Source organism: Lagenorhynchus albirostris, chromosome 2 (assembly GCF_949774975.1).
Source record: "Lagenorhynchus albirostris chromosome 2, mLagAlb1.1, whole genome shotgun sequence".
NCBI lineage: Eukaryota > Metazoa > Chordata > Mammalia > Artiodactyla > Delphinidae > Lagenorhynchus > Lagenorhynchus albirostris.
In genome coordinates this window covers 65,700,096-65,713,446 of record NC_083096.1, presented here as the reverse complement: position 1 = coordinate 65,713,446, position 13,351 = coordinate 65,700,096, and the positions used below count along the sequence as shown (strand labels likewise).

General features: G+C 46.9%; 1 protein-coding gene across 2 annotated transcripts in view; it reads right to left on the bottom strand.

Moving 5' to 3' along the window:
* RXRG (retinoid X receptor gamma) overlaps positions 1-12,098 on the bottom strand; it is a 44,544-nt gene extending 32,446 nt beyond the window's left edge. The window contains exons 1-2 of one of the 2 annotated variants that reach the window (XM_060142222.1): positions 11,660-12,097; positions 7,074-7,124 (exon numbers count right to left, since the gene is read on the bottom strand). Coding sequence is in view for 1 of the 2 variants with exons in the window: in XM_060142221.1 (XP_059998204.1) it covers positions 11,660-11,708 (49 nt within the window). In the remaining variant the exon portion in view is untranslated. Of the gene's footprint in view, positions 1-7,073; positions 7,125-11,659 lie in introns of both variants that reach the window. The other variant, XM_060142221.1, reaches the window with a different exon arrangement.
* Between the last annotated feature and the right edge of the window lie 1,253 nt (positions 12,099-13,351).

The following is a 13,351-nucleotide window of genomic DNA, read 5'->3' as shown; positions in this document are numbered from 1 at the left end:
AATACAAGCCTCTGAAGCCCCAAAGCCCTAGGTTGGATTGAGGTTGTACCACTTTCCAGTCACATAAAGTTGAGCCAGGAACTGGACCTCTCTCATCCACAGTTTCCTCAGCCATAAATGGAGACGTGCATACCTATCTCAGGGGTGCTAAGAGCATCTGAGATGACTGGCCCAGTGGTAGCAGCTGCAATTACTTACCATACTGTAAAAGTGGTGAGGGAGACCTGAGTCTGGCTTGAATACCATTGTAGAAGATTATGTAAGTAAAGGGTTTAACCCAAGCCATGTCGATAGTAAGTGCTCTGTTAAGGATTGTCACTACCATACACTAGTACGTACATACCAGCTGTTTATAGTATTAGTCACTCCTCTGAGCACAGAGTGCCCCTCCATTATCCCAGCCACCCCAACCCTTCCCCTAGGACCCTCCAGATCTCCCCAGAATCCATCCCAGCACAAAGATATCCTCCATGCTATCTTCCATTCTGAGTACCTGGTGACCTACTGCCTGTCACATATTTTAAATTTCACCACGATTATCATTGTGGTATCTAGCACTGTGCCTGGAACATGCTAGATGCTCAAAAACTATTTGTTGCCTAATCAATGAATGGAATAGATTTTTTGGTTAATTAGTGTATACAACTATATATAGAGTTCATCAATAGAAATTATTTGCATAAGAAATCTATGTCCCTGATTGTTTACCAAATCCAAAATCCCTGCAATCTCTAGACAACAAATTGCATGTGTGTGTTGAGGGGGTACTTATTGAGAAAGAGAAGCCCAGGTACTTAGAACTACAGAATTCTTACCAAGGCAAGGAAGTTGCTTAGCAACCTTATCCTCAGCCAATAAACGTAAAATGTTAAGCATGAGTCTTTCTAATTGGCTAGACAAGAGAACAAATGGCTTGGCGCTCCACCCCTTTACTGCTGTACCTGGGTAGAGAATTCACTGTCCCAGCTTCAGGATGGAATGGAAACTTATGATGAATCATTGATAATGGTTAACACCCATCCACAGGGAAGGGGACAGAGGCAAAAACTTGCTATTTCTAAGAGTCAGAACTCTCCATTTGAAGTCCAGGGAACATCACAGGGCCCTACCCCACTCTACTCTCTGTCACAATCTCACACCCGATCTGCCTCCTTTTCTCCAATGGAGGAATGTAGTACATAAGCCTAAGAATCATAGAATATTCAGAAACCTGGCCTGTTCTTCCTAGTTGAAGGGAAACTTGCTCACACAGCCTTTCCCAGCTTGGCTTGTAATACACAGACAGGCTGCAAGAGAGGTAGGCCAGGGTCTGCCGTATGAAGACACTTAACTGACACTTAAATTTTATCTCCTCTACTAAGTAACAACAACAGATAATATTTATTAAGCAATTGCCATGAGCCAGACATGGTTCTAAACACTTTACAGATATTGACTCATTTCAGCCCTACAAATTCCTTTGAGGTTACCAACTCTCACTCCTATTGTACAAATGCAAAAACTGGGGGAGAGAGAAATTAAATAACTTGCCCAAGAGAACATGGCTAGTAAATTATACACGTGGCATTCGATTCTAGCGGAAAAGCAGCAGACCTGGATTTTAATCCCAGCCCCACCTTATACTATACTAGCTGTGCAGCTACTTATAGCAGTTACTCAGGACCACTCTTCCATCAAGCCTCCCTGGACCCAATTTCTGTCCCCAACTCTGCCCTTCCTAACCCGACTCATGGCCTCTCTCAGGACTTTGACCTGGTACTTTCTTTTTTTTTTTTTTTTTTTTAATTTTTATTGGAGTATAGTTGACTTACAATGTTGTGTTAGTTTCAGGTGTATAGCAAAGTGAATCCGTTGTACATATACATATATCCCCTCTTTTTTCGATCCTTTTCCCATACAGGTCAGTACAGAGTATTGAGTAGAGTTCCCTGCGCTATACAGTAGGTCCTTATTAGTGATCTATTTTATACATAGTGGTGTGTAGATGACCTGGCACTTTCTGACTAGAACACTTCCCATCTGCCTCCAGCCTCTCACATCAAACACAAGCTCTGGTTTCCTTCATCAGGGGTCCCAGCTCAGCCTAACCTTTTCCTCCCTCTTTCTTCCACAGAAGGGATACTCAGATGCCAGGGGCTGTCTACTATGCGTTTCTTATATTTAAACTGCTGTGGCATTTTCAAAACCCTTTCACACACACATCAGAGCCGCACGGCCACCCTGAGACCGGATGGGAAGGTATGTTACAGGCACTGAGCTCCACATTTTAACAGATGTGGACACCAAGATATTAGTTCTCAGGGAGTGAGAAGAAGCAGAGGCTGCATCTCTTAACAGGAAGCTTTCTCTGCTACCAGTGTCCTTTCTGGCTTTCTCGACGGGGAAAATGAAGAAACGTGATGGAAGTGGCTAGCGAGCTGTGGGAGAAGAGGCACTCCTTCTGCCCCCGAGGCTCAGCCCCCTTGGCCTCTCAGCAGGAATAAGAGAACACAGCAGCTGATAGGCTGACACGGCTGTGTGCAGCCCTGGCCAACTGGCCAGCCTTTCTGGGCTCACACAGGGTAGCTCTGCCTGATTCCTGCAGTCCCCAAAGGAGAGCTGGCTGGCTGTTCAGGGTAGGGGCTGCAGGTTCCTTCTTCTAGTGCCTGGAGAAGGGGGAGGGGGAGATTGGCATCCTCCACTCCCCCCTCCATCCCTCCCTTCTCCCTCCACCCCACCCCCTCCCCTAAAACCTGTAATGATGGAGGTAGTGAAAAGCAGGCAAAGATTAATAATCAGCCTCATTATTACCAGCATTATATATAATTATAGCAAAACCTCACTCATTTGGATCAATTGAGAGAAAAATCAGTCTAAATTCATGACAAGTTGGCAGATTACTTTTAAATTACGATTTTAATACTTCTAAGTAACACACGTGAAGAGTTTGTTCTTCAAGTACCACAAGCTAATGGTTATTAAGTGGGGATTTTATAAAATCTGCTTTAAAAGACTCTTTTGTAATTAACACTCCGTTAATATGCTAATGAGGTTCCTACTATGCTTGCTTTTTAAATTGCTCGAAAAACGATGTAACGTAAAGAGGCTCAACACTTCTACACTCTTAGTTGCTTAACAAACCTTTTTTGTTATTTTTTCATGAATGAGCAAATACAAACTAGCTCCTGCCATGATCAGTTTAATCACCATTCCAAATTAATTCTGTCCTAAATTAATAAGGCCATATTGTTTTGGGGTAGAAACCAGACTTTCAGGACTTGAAGAACCACCTTATTTTATAGAAGAGAAACTAATCCCAGAGAAGTTGCATGACTAGGTCGAGGCCACACAGGACAAAAACACTGGGTCTTCTGCTCCCAGGTCCAAGCTTATTCCATCCACTACATACCGCCTTACATTCATAAAACTCTTTATAATTATCTGCTGTGTATTTCCATATCAGTTATTGGTTCCGTCAGTCAAAAAATATTTGTTGAGCGCCTACTGTGTGCCAGGCTCTGTGCTAGGCACTACGGATATAGCAGTCCCTTGGAGGCCACTGTCTGTTCCATTCAAGCTTCAAACTGACTCAGAAGAGTTGGAAGGGCAGAAATTATCCCCATTAGGCAGATTAGAAAACTGAGGTTCAGAATGATAAAGTGACATTTTCAAGTGCTTATTGTGAATTACTAGAGACCTAGAATCTGAGTCTAGCATTATTTCTGTCAACCTTCCTACACGTAATTAACGGCATTTGGCCTGCAAACCAGCCTTCTCACCCAGGACCAAATTTGAACTTCTCTGGTACAGATGGATATTGTGCCATCCCTAACACATTCGAGGCACCAGGGGGTACTGGAGCAGGGTCTCCACCAACCAGGACAGGCTGTCTGACCCTTTAAACAAGTTCCATGCACTGATACACCATGTACCAGCCCATCCACCAAGACAAATGCCAGGAAGTGCTCCAGGCATTTGCTGAGGGTGCCCCCCTCTCACCCCTTGTTCCGGAAGTCCTTGAACACCAGTTCTGCCCACACCCAGCTCTTGAATCCATGACCTCAATCCCTTTCTCTGTCTATATAGGCTTCTTGTACATATATGCTCTCCCTAGCCTCTCAATATGGACTGTCTTCTAAAGACAGCAGTTGTCTTAAAATACAGCAAACCACATCCCTAGTGCAATGTTACCATTGGGTAATGGACATGGTATTATTTGTTCTCAGGTTCCAGGTACCTAAATTCCTTGAATCTATTCACTTAACTTCAGCCCCAAGAAACATTTCCAGGAATAATTTATCTCTAACTGTTCTGCAGACTTCAGAGCTTGTAACTGGTTTATATAGTCCTTCAGGGCAGAGGATGGGTCTTAGTTCTCGGTGTCCCACACAATTCTTGCACAAGCCAGATGCTGAGACAAGGTGTGCTAAATGAATGATTGACAGGCATTCCCGGAGCAGTCTGGATATACTTTCCCTCCTGAAGATCTCTAACCTTTGCTCTGCTCCCCATGTCACTGGGGCTGAGAAAACATAGGTACCGTGAGCCCCAAGCCTTCCAAGGGACTGCTTCCTCATGACACTAGTGACCAGCCGAAGGAGGGACAAAAGAGATACTGAGTCACAGAAATGAAACCCAGGCAACCAGCCTAGAAGAAACAGCCCAACATATTTATTAAACACTTTCTTTGCCACTCCTCTTTTTGTAAATGCTTTTTTAACCAAAGATCACAAGCTTTTCCATTTTTTAAGTTCAGATGCTGAATTCTGAAATCCCATCAGGAATTTGAGTTTGGTCTTCAACCTAGAAACGCTTGCTCTCTCCCTCACCCCTTTCTCAGTTACAGTATCTGATAAAGGGCCCCAGGGTATGCAAACTGAAATTGGGGAAACTCAGGGGGACATGACTCGTTAAGGACACTGGCCTGGGGCGAAGGTATCCTGAAGATTATAGGGATGGGAGGTCCCAGGTCACTGCTCTGTTTCTGTCGGATCTCATGAGTGTCTGCCCTGGAATAACTCGTTAAAATACAATTTTCTGTAACTGGCACGGAATCGATGTCTTCTTTACTTCATTTTGTCAGCCTCCCCTACTGCACAGTCTGACACTTTAAGAACAGGCATACCTCCTCTAAGAAAAACCTACATACAAAATTTTAGCTGAACTTACTACCATAGTCTCCAACTTTTCTGAAGTAGGAAAGAGAAATGAACTTTTACTGTGTGTTTACAATTATCCAGGCTTTATTTTATTGAACCCCTATACTGTGGAAAGTTAACCCTGACCCTGTGTGGTTGGTAGTACTGTTATTTTACCAAAGTGTTGGGGGAGGGCTCTCTGTGGCTTAGCCTCCCTCTACTCTTCTTTCTGCCACCCCAGGTGGCTCCCGAGGGGGCTCAGGGGAACCCAGTTTGAAGACCGTAAACAGCCACAGGTCCTGGGCAAGCCCCACCTGCTTTCCCAAGTGTCCTCATCTGTAACTGAGGGGTCAGAACGGATGAGCAGCAAGTCCTTTTTCTAGCTTTAAAGATTGACCCAGCAATCCCACTACTGGGCATATACCCTGGGAAAACCATGATTCAAAAAGAGTCATGTACCAAAATGTTCATTGCAGCTCTATTTACAATAGCCCGGAGATGGAAACAACCTAAGTGCCCATCATCGGATGAATGGATAAAGAAGATGTGGCACATATATACAATGGAATATTACTCAGCCATAAAAAGAAACGAAATTGAGCTATTTGTAATGAGGTGGATAGACCTAGAGTCTGTCATACAGAGTGAAGTAAGTCAGAAAGAGAAAGACAAATACCATATGCTAACACATATATATGGAATTTAAGAAAAAACAATGTCGAAGAGCCTAGGGGCAGGACAGGAATAAAGACGCAGACCCAGAGAATGGACTTGAGGATATGGGGAGGGGGAAGGGTGAGCTGTGACAAAGTGAGAGAGTGAAATGGACATATATACACTACCAAACGTAAAATAGATAGCTAGTGGGAACGTAAAATAGATAGCTAGTGGGAAGCAGCCGCATAGCACAGGGAGATCAGCTCCGTGCTTTGTGACCGCCTGGAGGGGTGGGATAGGGAGGGTGGGAGGGAGGCAGACGCAAGAGGGAAGAGATATGGGAACATATGCATATGTATAACTGATTCACTTTGTTATACAGCAGAAACTAACACACCATTGTAAAGCAATTATACCCCAATAAAGATGTTAAAAAAAAAAAAGATTCAGCTCTTGCAGGGAAGGGAAGGGGTGCAGGGAAGTTATTTAGAGGTAGTGCTGTTAATCACGTTAACTGGGGGACAATCAGAAACAGTAATGAAACTTCTCTGGAATGATCCCCTAGGGGTTGGCAAACATACTCAACAGGGCACATCCCTGTGCATTAGCTTATGCGTTTGACCACAGCTGCTTCCCCATCACAACAGATCTGAGCAGTTGTGGAAGACACTATAGCCAGCCAAGACTAAAATGTTTACCATCTGGCCCTGTAGAGGAGAAGTTTGCCAACCTCCACCCTAAAATGCAAAATCAAGTTCCATGTATTAAAATCAAGTGAGGTTCACCTGGAAATTGCACAGGCTCCGGACGCGCAGGCTCAGCGGCCATGGCTCACGGGCCAGCCGCTCCGTGGCATGTGGGATCTTCCCGGACCGGGGAATGAACCCGTGTTCCCTGCATCGGCAGGCAGACTCTCAACCACTGCACCACCAGGGTAGCCCTGGAAATTTTTTTGACCTTTGTCTTATTAGCACCTTTGATGGCTCAGTCCCCTGCCCCCACCCCTGTCATTTTATTCATTTGCTGCAAGTATGCATATTCAAGAAAAAGCATTATGATCCCTAAATAAGTTGTGAAGAGCACAGAGTAAGAACTGAATATGTTAATTGTTGTTCTTATACATAATTCACCCATTTGGGGTGGATCTAGGACTCCACACACCCGCCCCCCTCCACCTCCTCTCCACCCTTCCCACCCCCTCTGCCTTCCCCAGCAAGCAGCCAGCGATATGCACAGCGTAGGGTTAAGCGCAACACTCCTGACATCTGCCCGGATTTGGGTCCTGGGTCCACTCCTTACCAGCTGGGTGATCTTGGGCAGGTTACCCAACTTCCTTGTGGCTCGACGTTTCTGTCAGTAAAAATGGGGACAGGGATAACAATGGTACCTTACCTCCTAGGGTCCTTGAGAATATTAAATGAGACGGTGCATGTAATGCCCTTGGAAGAGGGCTTGGCACATGGAAGGTGTCTAATAAACGTCAGCTATTATTTTCACTCTTTTGAGAAAATCACTGAACCAAGACCTGGGTCAATCTCATGAAAGCCACCCAAACCCAGGCATTCTAGAACATTCACTTCTTAGATTCCCTGGGCCTCTGTGTTTTCTACTTTCAAATAAGAGGAGAAAATAGCAGCTTCCTCTGGGAGCCCTGGCATCCCAGCCACCCAACTCTGGTGGCTAAATTCTCTGCAGATACAGAAGCTACATAATGAAGGGAAGGAAGAGGTGGAGACGTTTGATTACCCTTTGCATAATTTCTTCCCCCAGTTGCTATTCAGCTCTCTATCTCTTGGTAAGATTGTAAATGTTTCAGAAGATAGTTTATACTGAATATGTTCCTTCCTAAATGTCGTAAACAGTTATTCCTTCCTACATAAACCCTAACCACTTACATCCATGGTAGGTCCCTATTAGCCACCCACACATTTGTTGGAGGGGAAAAATATGTTCTGGCGCGCGCACACACATACACACCCTCCTCCCACATCCTCATATTGCCCTCCACACACACACACACACACACACACACACACACACACACACACACACACGCACACGCACCTCCAACTCAACCCTTCCTCTATGGCTATTCTTAGGTGAGAAGGGGAGTATTCTACACAGATGGTCAGAGTCTGTAGGGCAGGACTCTTGCAAATCAGTAGGGCCCCAGAAGAAGCCAGCAGTTAATTGTCCAGAGGCCACCATTGCTCTTGAGTGACTGCTAACCTATCCTGCGCTTTATTCCTCAAGGCCAGGCTACTGTGCCTGCAACCACTGGGCAGTACCGTGGCTGGCTTAGGGCTCTTCACCCCCTCAAGGCGGGCACTGCGGCCTCAGCTTCCTGCAGCGAGTCTGTGGCCCACAGAAGCCGTGAGAGGCAACTCAGCACGTCCTGGACTCTGGAGCCAGACTCCCTGCATTCAAAGCCTTGGCTGTGCCATTTTCCAGCTATGGGACCTTAAAAGAAGTTACTGCACCTTGAAATGCCTCAGTTTCCTCGCTGATAAAAGGAATGTGATACTATTAGTAATAGTACCTACTCACTGTGTTGTCATGAGGATTAAATAAGATAATACTAGTGAAGTGTTTACAATGGTAGCTGTAAGCGCTACCGCGTGCTTGTTAAATGAAACAAGAGAAGTCCCCTCTCCCCTGATCTCCTTCTCACCCTGAGGATTACCGCACAATTGGACGGGGGGGGATTACAGGCTTTGTTTTGCCATCTTCTTAGAGGCAGCAACTGTCTCATCCAGGCAAACAAATCTCTTACTGGGCAGCTGGCAAAGCCAGGACTTGGCAGAAAAGGAGAAGAAAAGGGCTCTCACCTCATCACATGGCAGGGCCCAGAGTTGGGAGAGTGGGCACGCTGGTGGGGCTGCTGCAACCCAGCTAGTCCCCACTCGGTGGCCACTTTGACCAGTGTCTTGTTCACAGATGGGGGGAAGGCCTGATATCTGGTAAGCACAGCCCAGATGCAAACCTCAGGTGTTGTTTCCCAAGGGTGACATTGCTTCCTTAGAGCTCCTCACAAATCCCAGGAGCCCTCTGTGGTTCCATTTGCTAATATGTAAAAGGGCAGGGGTTATACACTAGATCACTTAATATGTGTGGCACAACTCGCTGCGTTTGGGCAAAGGTGGTGAGAGGCTGCAGGTAAGTTCTGCTCTCATCCTCAGGTTTCCCCAGTGCCTATGCGTGGGTCCTCCTCCTTCCTTCCCTCCCTCCCTCACCACTGCAAGTTCTCATGAAGACCTCCATTTTCGAGGGGTCCCTGTCCTTTGCTCAGTGTTTCTGCCTCTTAGCTGGCAAAAGCAAACAAAATGGAAAACCTCAGCAGAACTATACAAAATAATTGTTCTCCTCCCTCAGGAATGGGGAGGAAAAGAAGCATCAGGGGGAGATGTTTCAACAGCCTAGATTATCCTTTCTCCTCCCACCCCTCATGTTATATCAGCCTACTTCTTCCATGGTCCAGCCAATTGTGTTTCCTTTTATCTGAAACCTAATTACACTAAATACCAGAGCTCTCACAATTATGCAAATTTAAACCAGCAACGTATGTGGGTCTTCATGGATTCAATTTTCTTTCCCCAGATTCCTAATTCATTATTCTACAGTAATGTTTGATTTTTAGATTAATTTGCATTTTAGTACTTGAACAAAATGGAGGGGATGAAAATATTAACTTTTACTAAATACCACATATACAGACAACACTCTATAGCTGCTTTTTCAAGCATTTGCACGTTTAATGCTCACATCCATGATCTGAGGATGGGATGTTAAACTTCGTTTTAGAGACAAGGCTTAGAGAGGTTCAATAACTTGCCTAAGGTCACACAGCTAGTAAGTGAAAACCTAGAAACCAAACTCAGTTCTGTCTCTCTCTCTCTCTCTCTCTCTCTCTCTCTCTCTCTCTCTCTTTCTGTGTGTGTGTGTGTGAGGGGCTTTTCCGGAAGGGCTCTCCCCCTCAACTCCACATAACCTTAAACTATTCCTGCCTTTATTGAGGCCTCAGTTTACACATCTATAATATAAGAGGGCTAAGATGCTCTTTGAGGTCCCTTAGGAGGTTACCGTCCCAAGATTCCAGCCAGCAGCCCCCAGCGAATTCTGGACTAGATCTTCTTTCTCCAGACTTTCTCTCCCTACATTTGTCCACCTTCAATCCTTTTATTCACCCCAACTGTCGCAGAGGGTCTCCTTGGCAGTCATGAAGCCATAACCTCACAGACCTCAGGGGTCCCAAGAATTTCATGGATAAGCACGTTCTTCAGACAACTGAACTCAGAGGGAAAAGGAAAAAGTACTTCTCGGTTGTGAATGGGACCAAGATGGGAGCTGAAAAGGCTTTTCACACCCAGGACCCAACTGTAAACCGGAGATCAGATGTCCAGGTCACAGCCTTGGCCACCACTCTCAACGGGTCATGTCACAAGACTGGCCCCAAGAGCTTCAGCATTACCACCTCCAGGATGTGTGTCCATGGCCCCCCACCCGCTGTGTCCAAGTGGCAACCTCCTCCTGCAACAGATAGGGCACATGCCATGCAGTATTACAATCTGTCTGGGTAATAACAAGCTTGCCCGGTCCAAATAGTAGAGACTACATCTCACGCACATCTGTATTACCAGCGCCTAACTCCATGCTTGGCCCACAAAACCACCCAATGTACCCCAAATGAATCAGCAAACCCCCTGGCTTAATGACTCCAGGACAGGGACCCCATCCACTGGCCATGTCCCACCACACCGTATAGAGGGGACTGCCCAGAGGGGTAGGCGAGCTTTCCCCCAAGCCTTCAGATGAATGGCCTATGACCCACAGGAGGTGGGGAGAGCAGGGACTTTTCAGTTCTCAAGACCTGACAAGAGTTTCTGCTTTGTCTTGCCTGCCAGCATCCGCGGGGCCAAAGCTCTCCCCTTTGGCTCCCAAGAACCCGACCTATACGCCACCAGCTGCCAAGTGAGAGGCCAGTTGGTCAGCTGTTGGTTCCACGTATCCAAAGCTGTGCGACTGTGCTGCTTCTGTCACCGAATGGAAGGAGCCTTGGGACCAAAGTGCCTGGGTGTGAAGGCAGCCCCTGGGACGTGCCGCCCAGCTGCGCTGCCTGGCTTGGCGACTTGGAGCTCCAGCTCGCCTGTTTTCTGCTATGAGGACCTGGACCACCCAGACCCTCCACCCACTCCCAGATTCCGACTGATGGCAGCGACCCTGGAAATGGAATTGGGGGCAGCGGCAGGGGAGGGGTCAAGAGGCTATTAGCAAATCAAAAGGGGAGAAAACAGAGGAAGGAGAACGGGGTGGCAAATTAAAGTGCTATGTTTTCTTTTTTTAAAAATGCAATTCTAAGGAAATCTGCTTTTAAATAAAACAATCAGTCCCTTGTTATGAAGTATCCCAGGGACCCTTAATATAGGCAAAACCTTTTTAGTCACATTTTCTTTTTCCGCATGGCAAGTTGGATAATAGGTACCTCCTAGTAATTTCCCCTACCTTTTCCACTCTTCACACCCACGCAAACACACCGGGTTATAACAATGCACTTAGTCTACCTTTGTCTCAGACATATTCCCAAGCATGTGGGTTGAGGCTCTCCTTAGAATATCCCCATATCCTCCCATCCGTTCACTCATTCTGATGTACAAACAGATCCTCACCTACGGACCATTCTCTCCCCCTCTCTCGCTCCCTCCCTCTCCCGGCCCCTGTCCCTCTCTCATGCACACACACACACTCACACACTCACACGGAAACACACTATATATGCCTATAAACATATATGCTCTCCTACTTCAACCCTAATCCAGTTATCCGGATCTCCCCATCTCCGCTCCGTCTCTCCAGACGGTCCCCACGGTGAAGCCATGTGAAATACCCACCTCCGAAGCCTGTGGGAAACTTCATGAAGTGAGAATAATTTCCGTACATGTTGACTCTTCAGTTCATAATCCTCCCGGGCGCGTCTGCTCAATCGCTCGGCCTCTCCCGGCTCCCGAGAGCAGCCGGGCTCCCTTCAACTTGGGCTAGCAAGAGTGGTCATCGCTTCCTACCAGCCCGGGCAGCTCGGGCTGGGCCAGCCCTCTGGGATTAGTCAGGAATCTGCCTCTCGATCTGAGAGTCCACATCGTGCGTTGAGCCGGCGGTGGCGGCAGCAGCTGGTGCCTGTCAGTAATCACGCATAATGCCGCCGCCGCTGCCGCCACTGCCACACTGCCACCGCCGCGCTGCCGCTGGAGATCCTGTTGCTAGTTTGATTAAGTCGGGGCTGGGCTGCTGCGTGCGACTCTTCCACCTTCCGGCTGGTCCCCAGAGGTCCCCACCGGTGGTGGCACAATCTATTATCTGGGAAGCCAATCGATGTGTGACCGCCCCAGAGTAGGTCAGGACAGAGGAGGGGGAAGTGGCCGGGCGGGGGAGTGTGGGGGGGTGGGACTCTTTAGGTGCCTTTTCTTTACTTGCAGCCCCCCAAATCAATGGGGTTTTATTAAAATGCATTTTCTCACTGCGGCTTCTATCTATCCAATGCACTTGGTATTTGATCTGGGAAAGGCGGTGGGGATAGGGGCCAAGAGAGAACAGAGCCCTTTCATAAACACAAGATTGGCCAAGTGTGAGAGGCCATCCTCAGCTTTGGAAAACTAAACGAGAGTGGCCCTTAGATCTGGGGTGGGCCCCTCCTGTTCTGGTGGCCGGAAGCATTTGTCTGTGCTCTAAAGGTAGAAGCTTGACAAAGGCAGTTAGAAGCCAGAGCTCGCTGACACAGAAAATATACAGGTAGGAAAGACAAATGGGGTGGTCCTTCTCTGATATTTCACTGGACAGATGCATTTACCTTACATACCACTGTCATCAGGCCACCTGTTCAAAAAGCACCATTGAGTCCTCAGTGGCACAGAGACTCTTGGGTGCAACCAACCCACAGATGAAAAAGCCTAAGCATCCCTTTGATGTTTGGATCTACTATACAGCTTTCCTGACAAGCCACTGCTCCACCTATACTTGAATACCTCCAATAATGGGGAGTTCACTACCATTTCATTCTATTCCATTTCTGGACAGCTCTTACCATGAGAAAGTTTTTTTATTAAGCTGAAATCTGTCTCCTCCCCGCCACTTCTGCCCACAGGTTCTAGGCTACTCCCTGGAGCCACACAGAGAAACCTGTGCAGTCTTTCACAGTAGGATCTTCTGCAAAGTCAGAGATAACTCTCCCAAGCCCATAGTCTACCTTCTCCGGGCATTCTGGCCTCTTTTATTCATTCCACATATCACCAACTGTTCAAGACTATTCACAGCCTATCCTTTTTCTATGAATATACTTCAATTTACAGAGATTCCCTTATGGTAGGGAAGGGGGTAGACCAGACTTGGATACAATACTCCAGATATGGTCCAAATCTTCTTGTGCTGTATGTACTGGCAGGGCAATGGGAGTGCTATCAGCACGCCCTCCAGGGGTCAGAGTCATGGACTAAGCTCTGAGAGGCTGAAACAAAGATGAGAGGTTTTCTCCTGATGCAGCATGGCTGATAGTCAGAGAGGCAGTCAAATCAGGTCCCCATGGGGAAAAA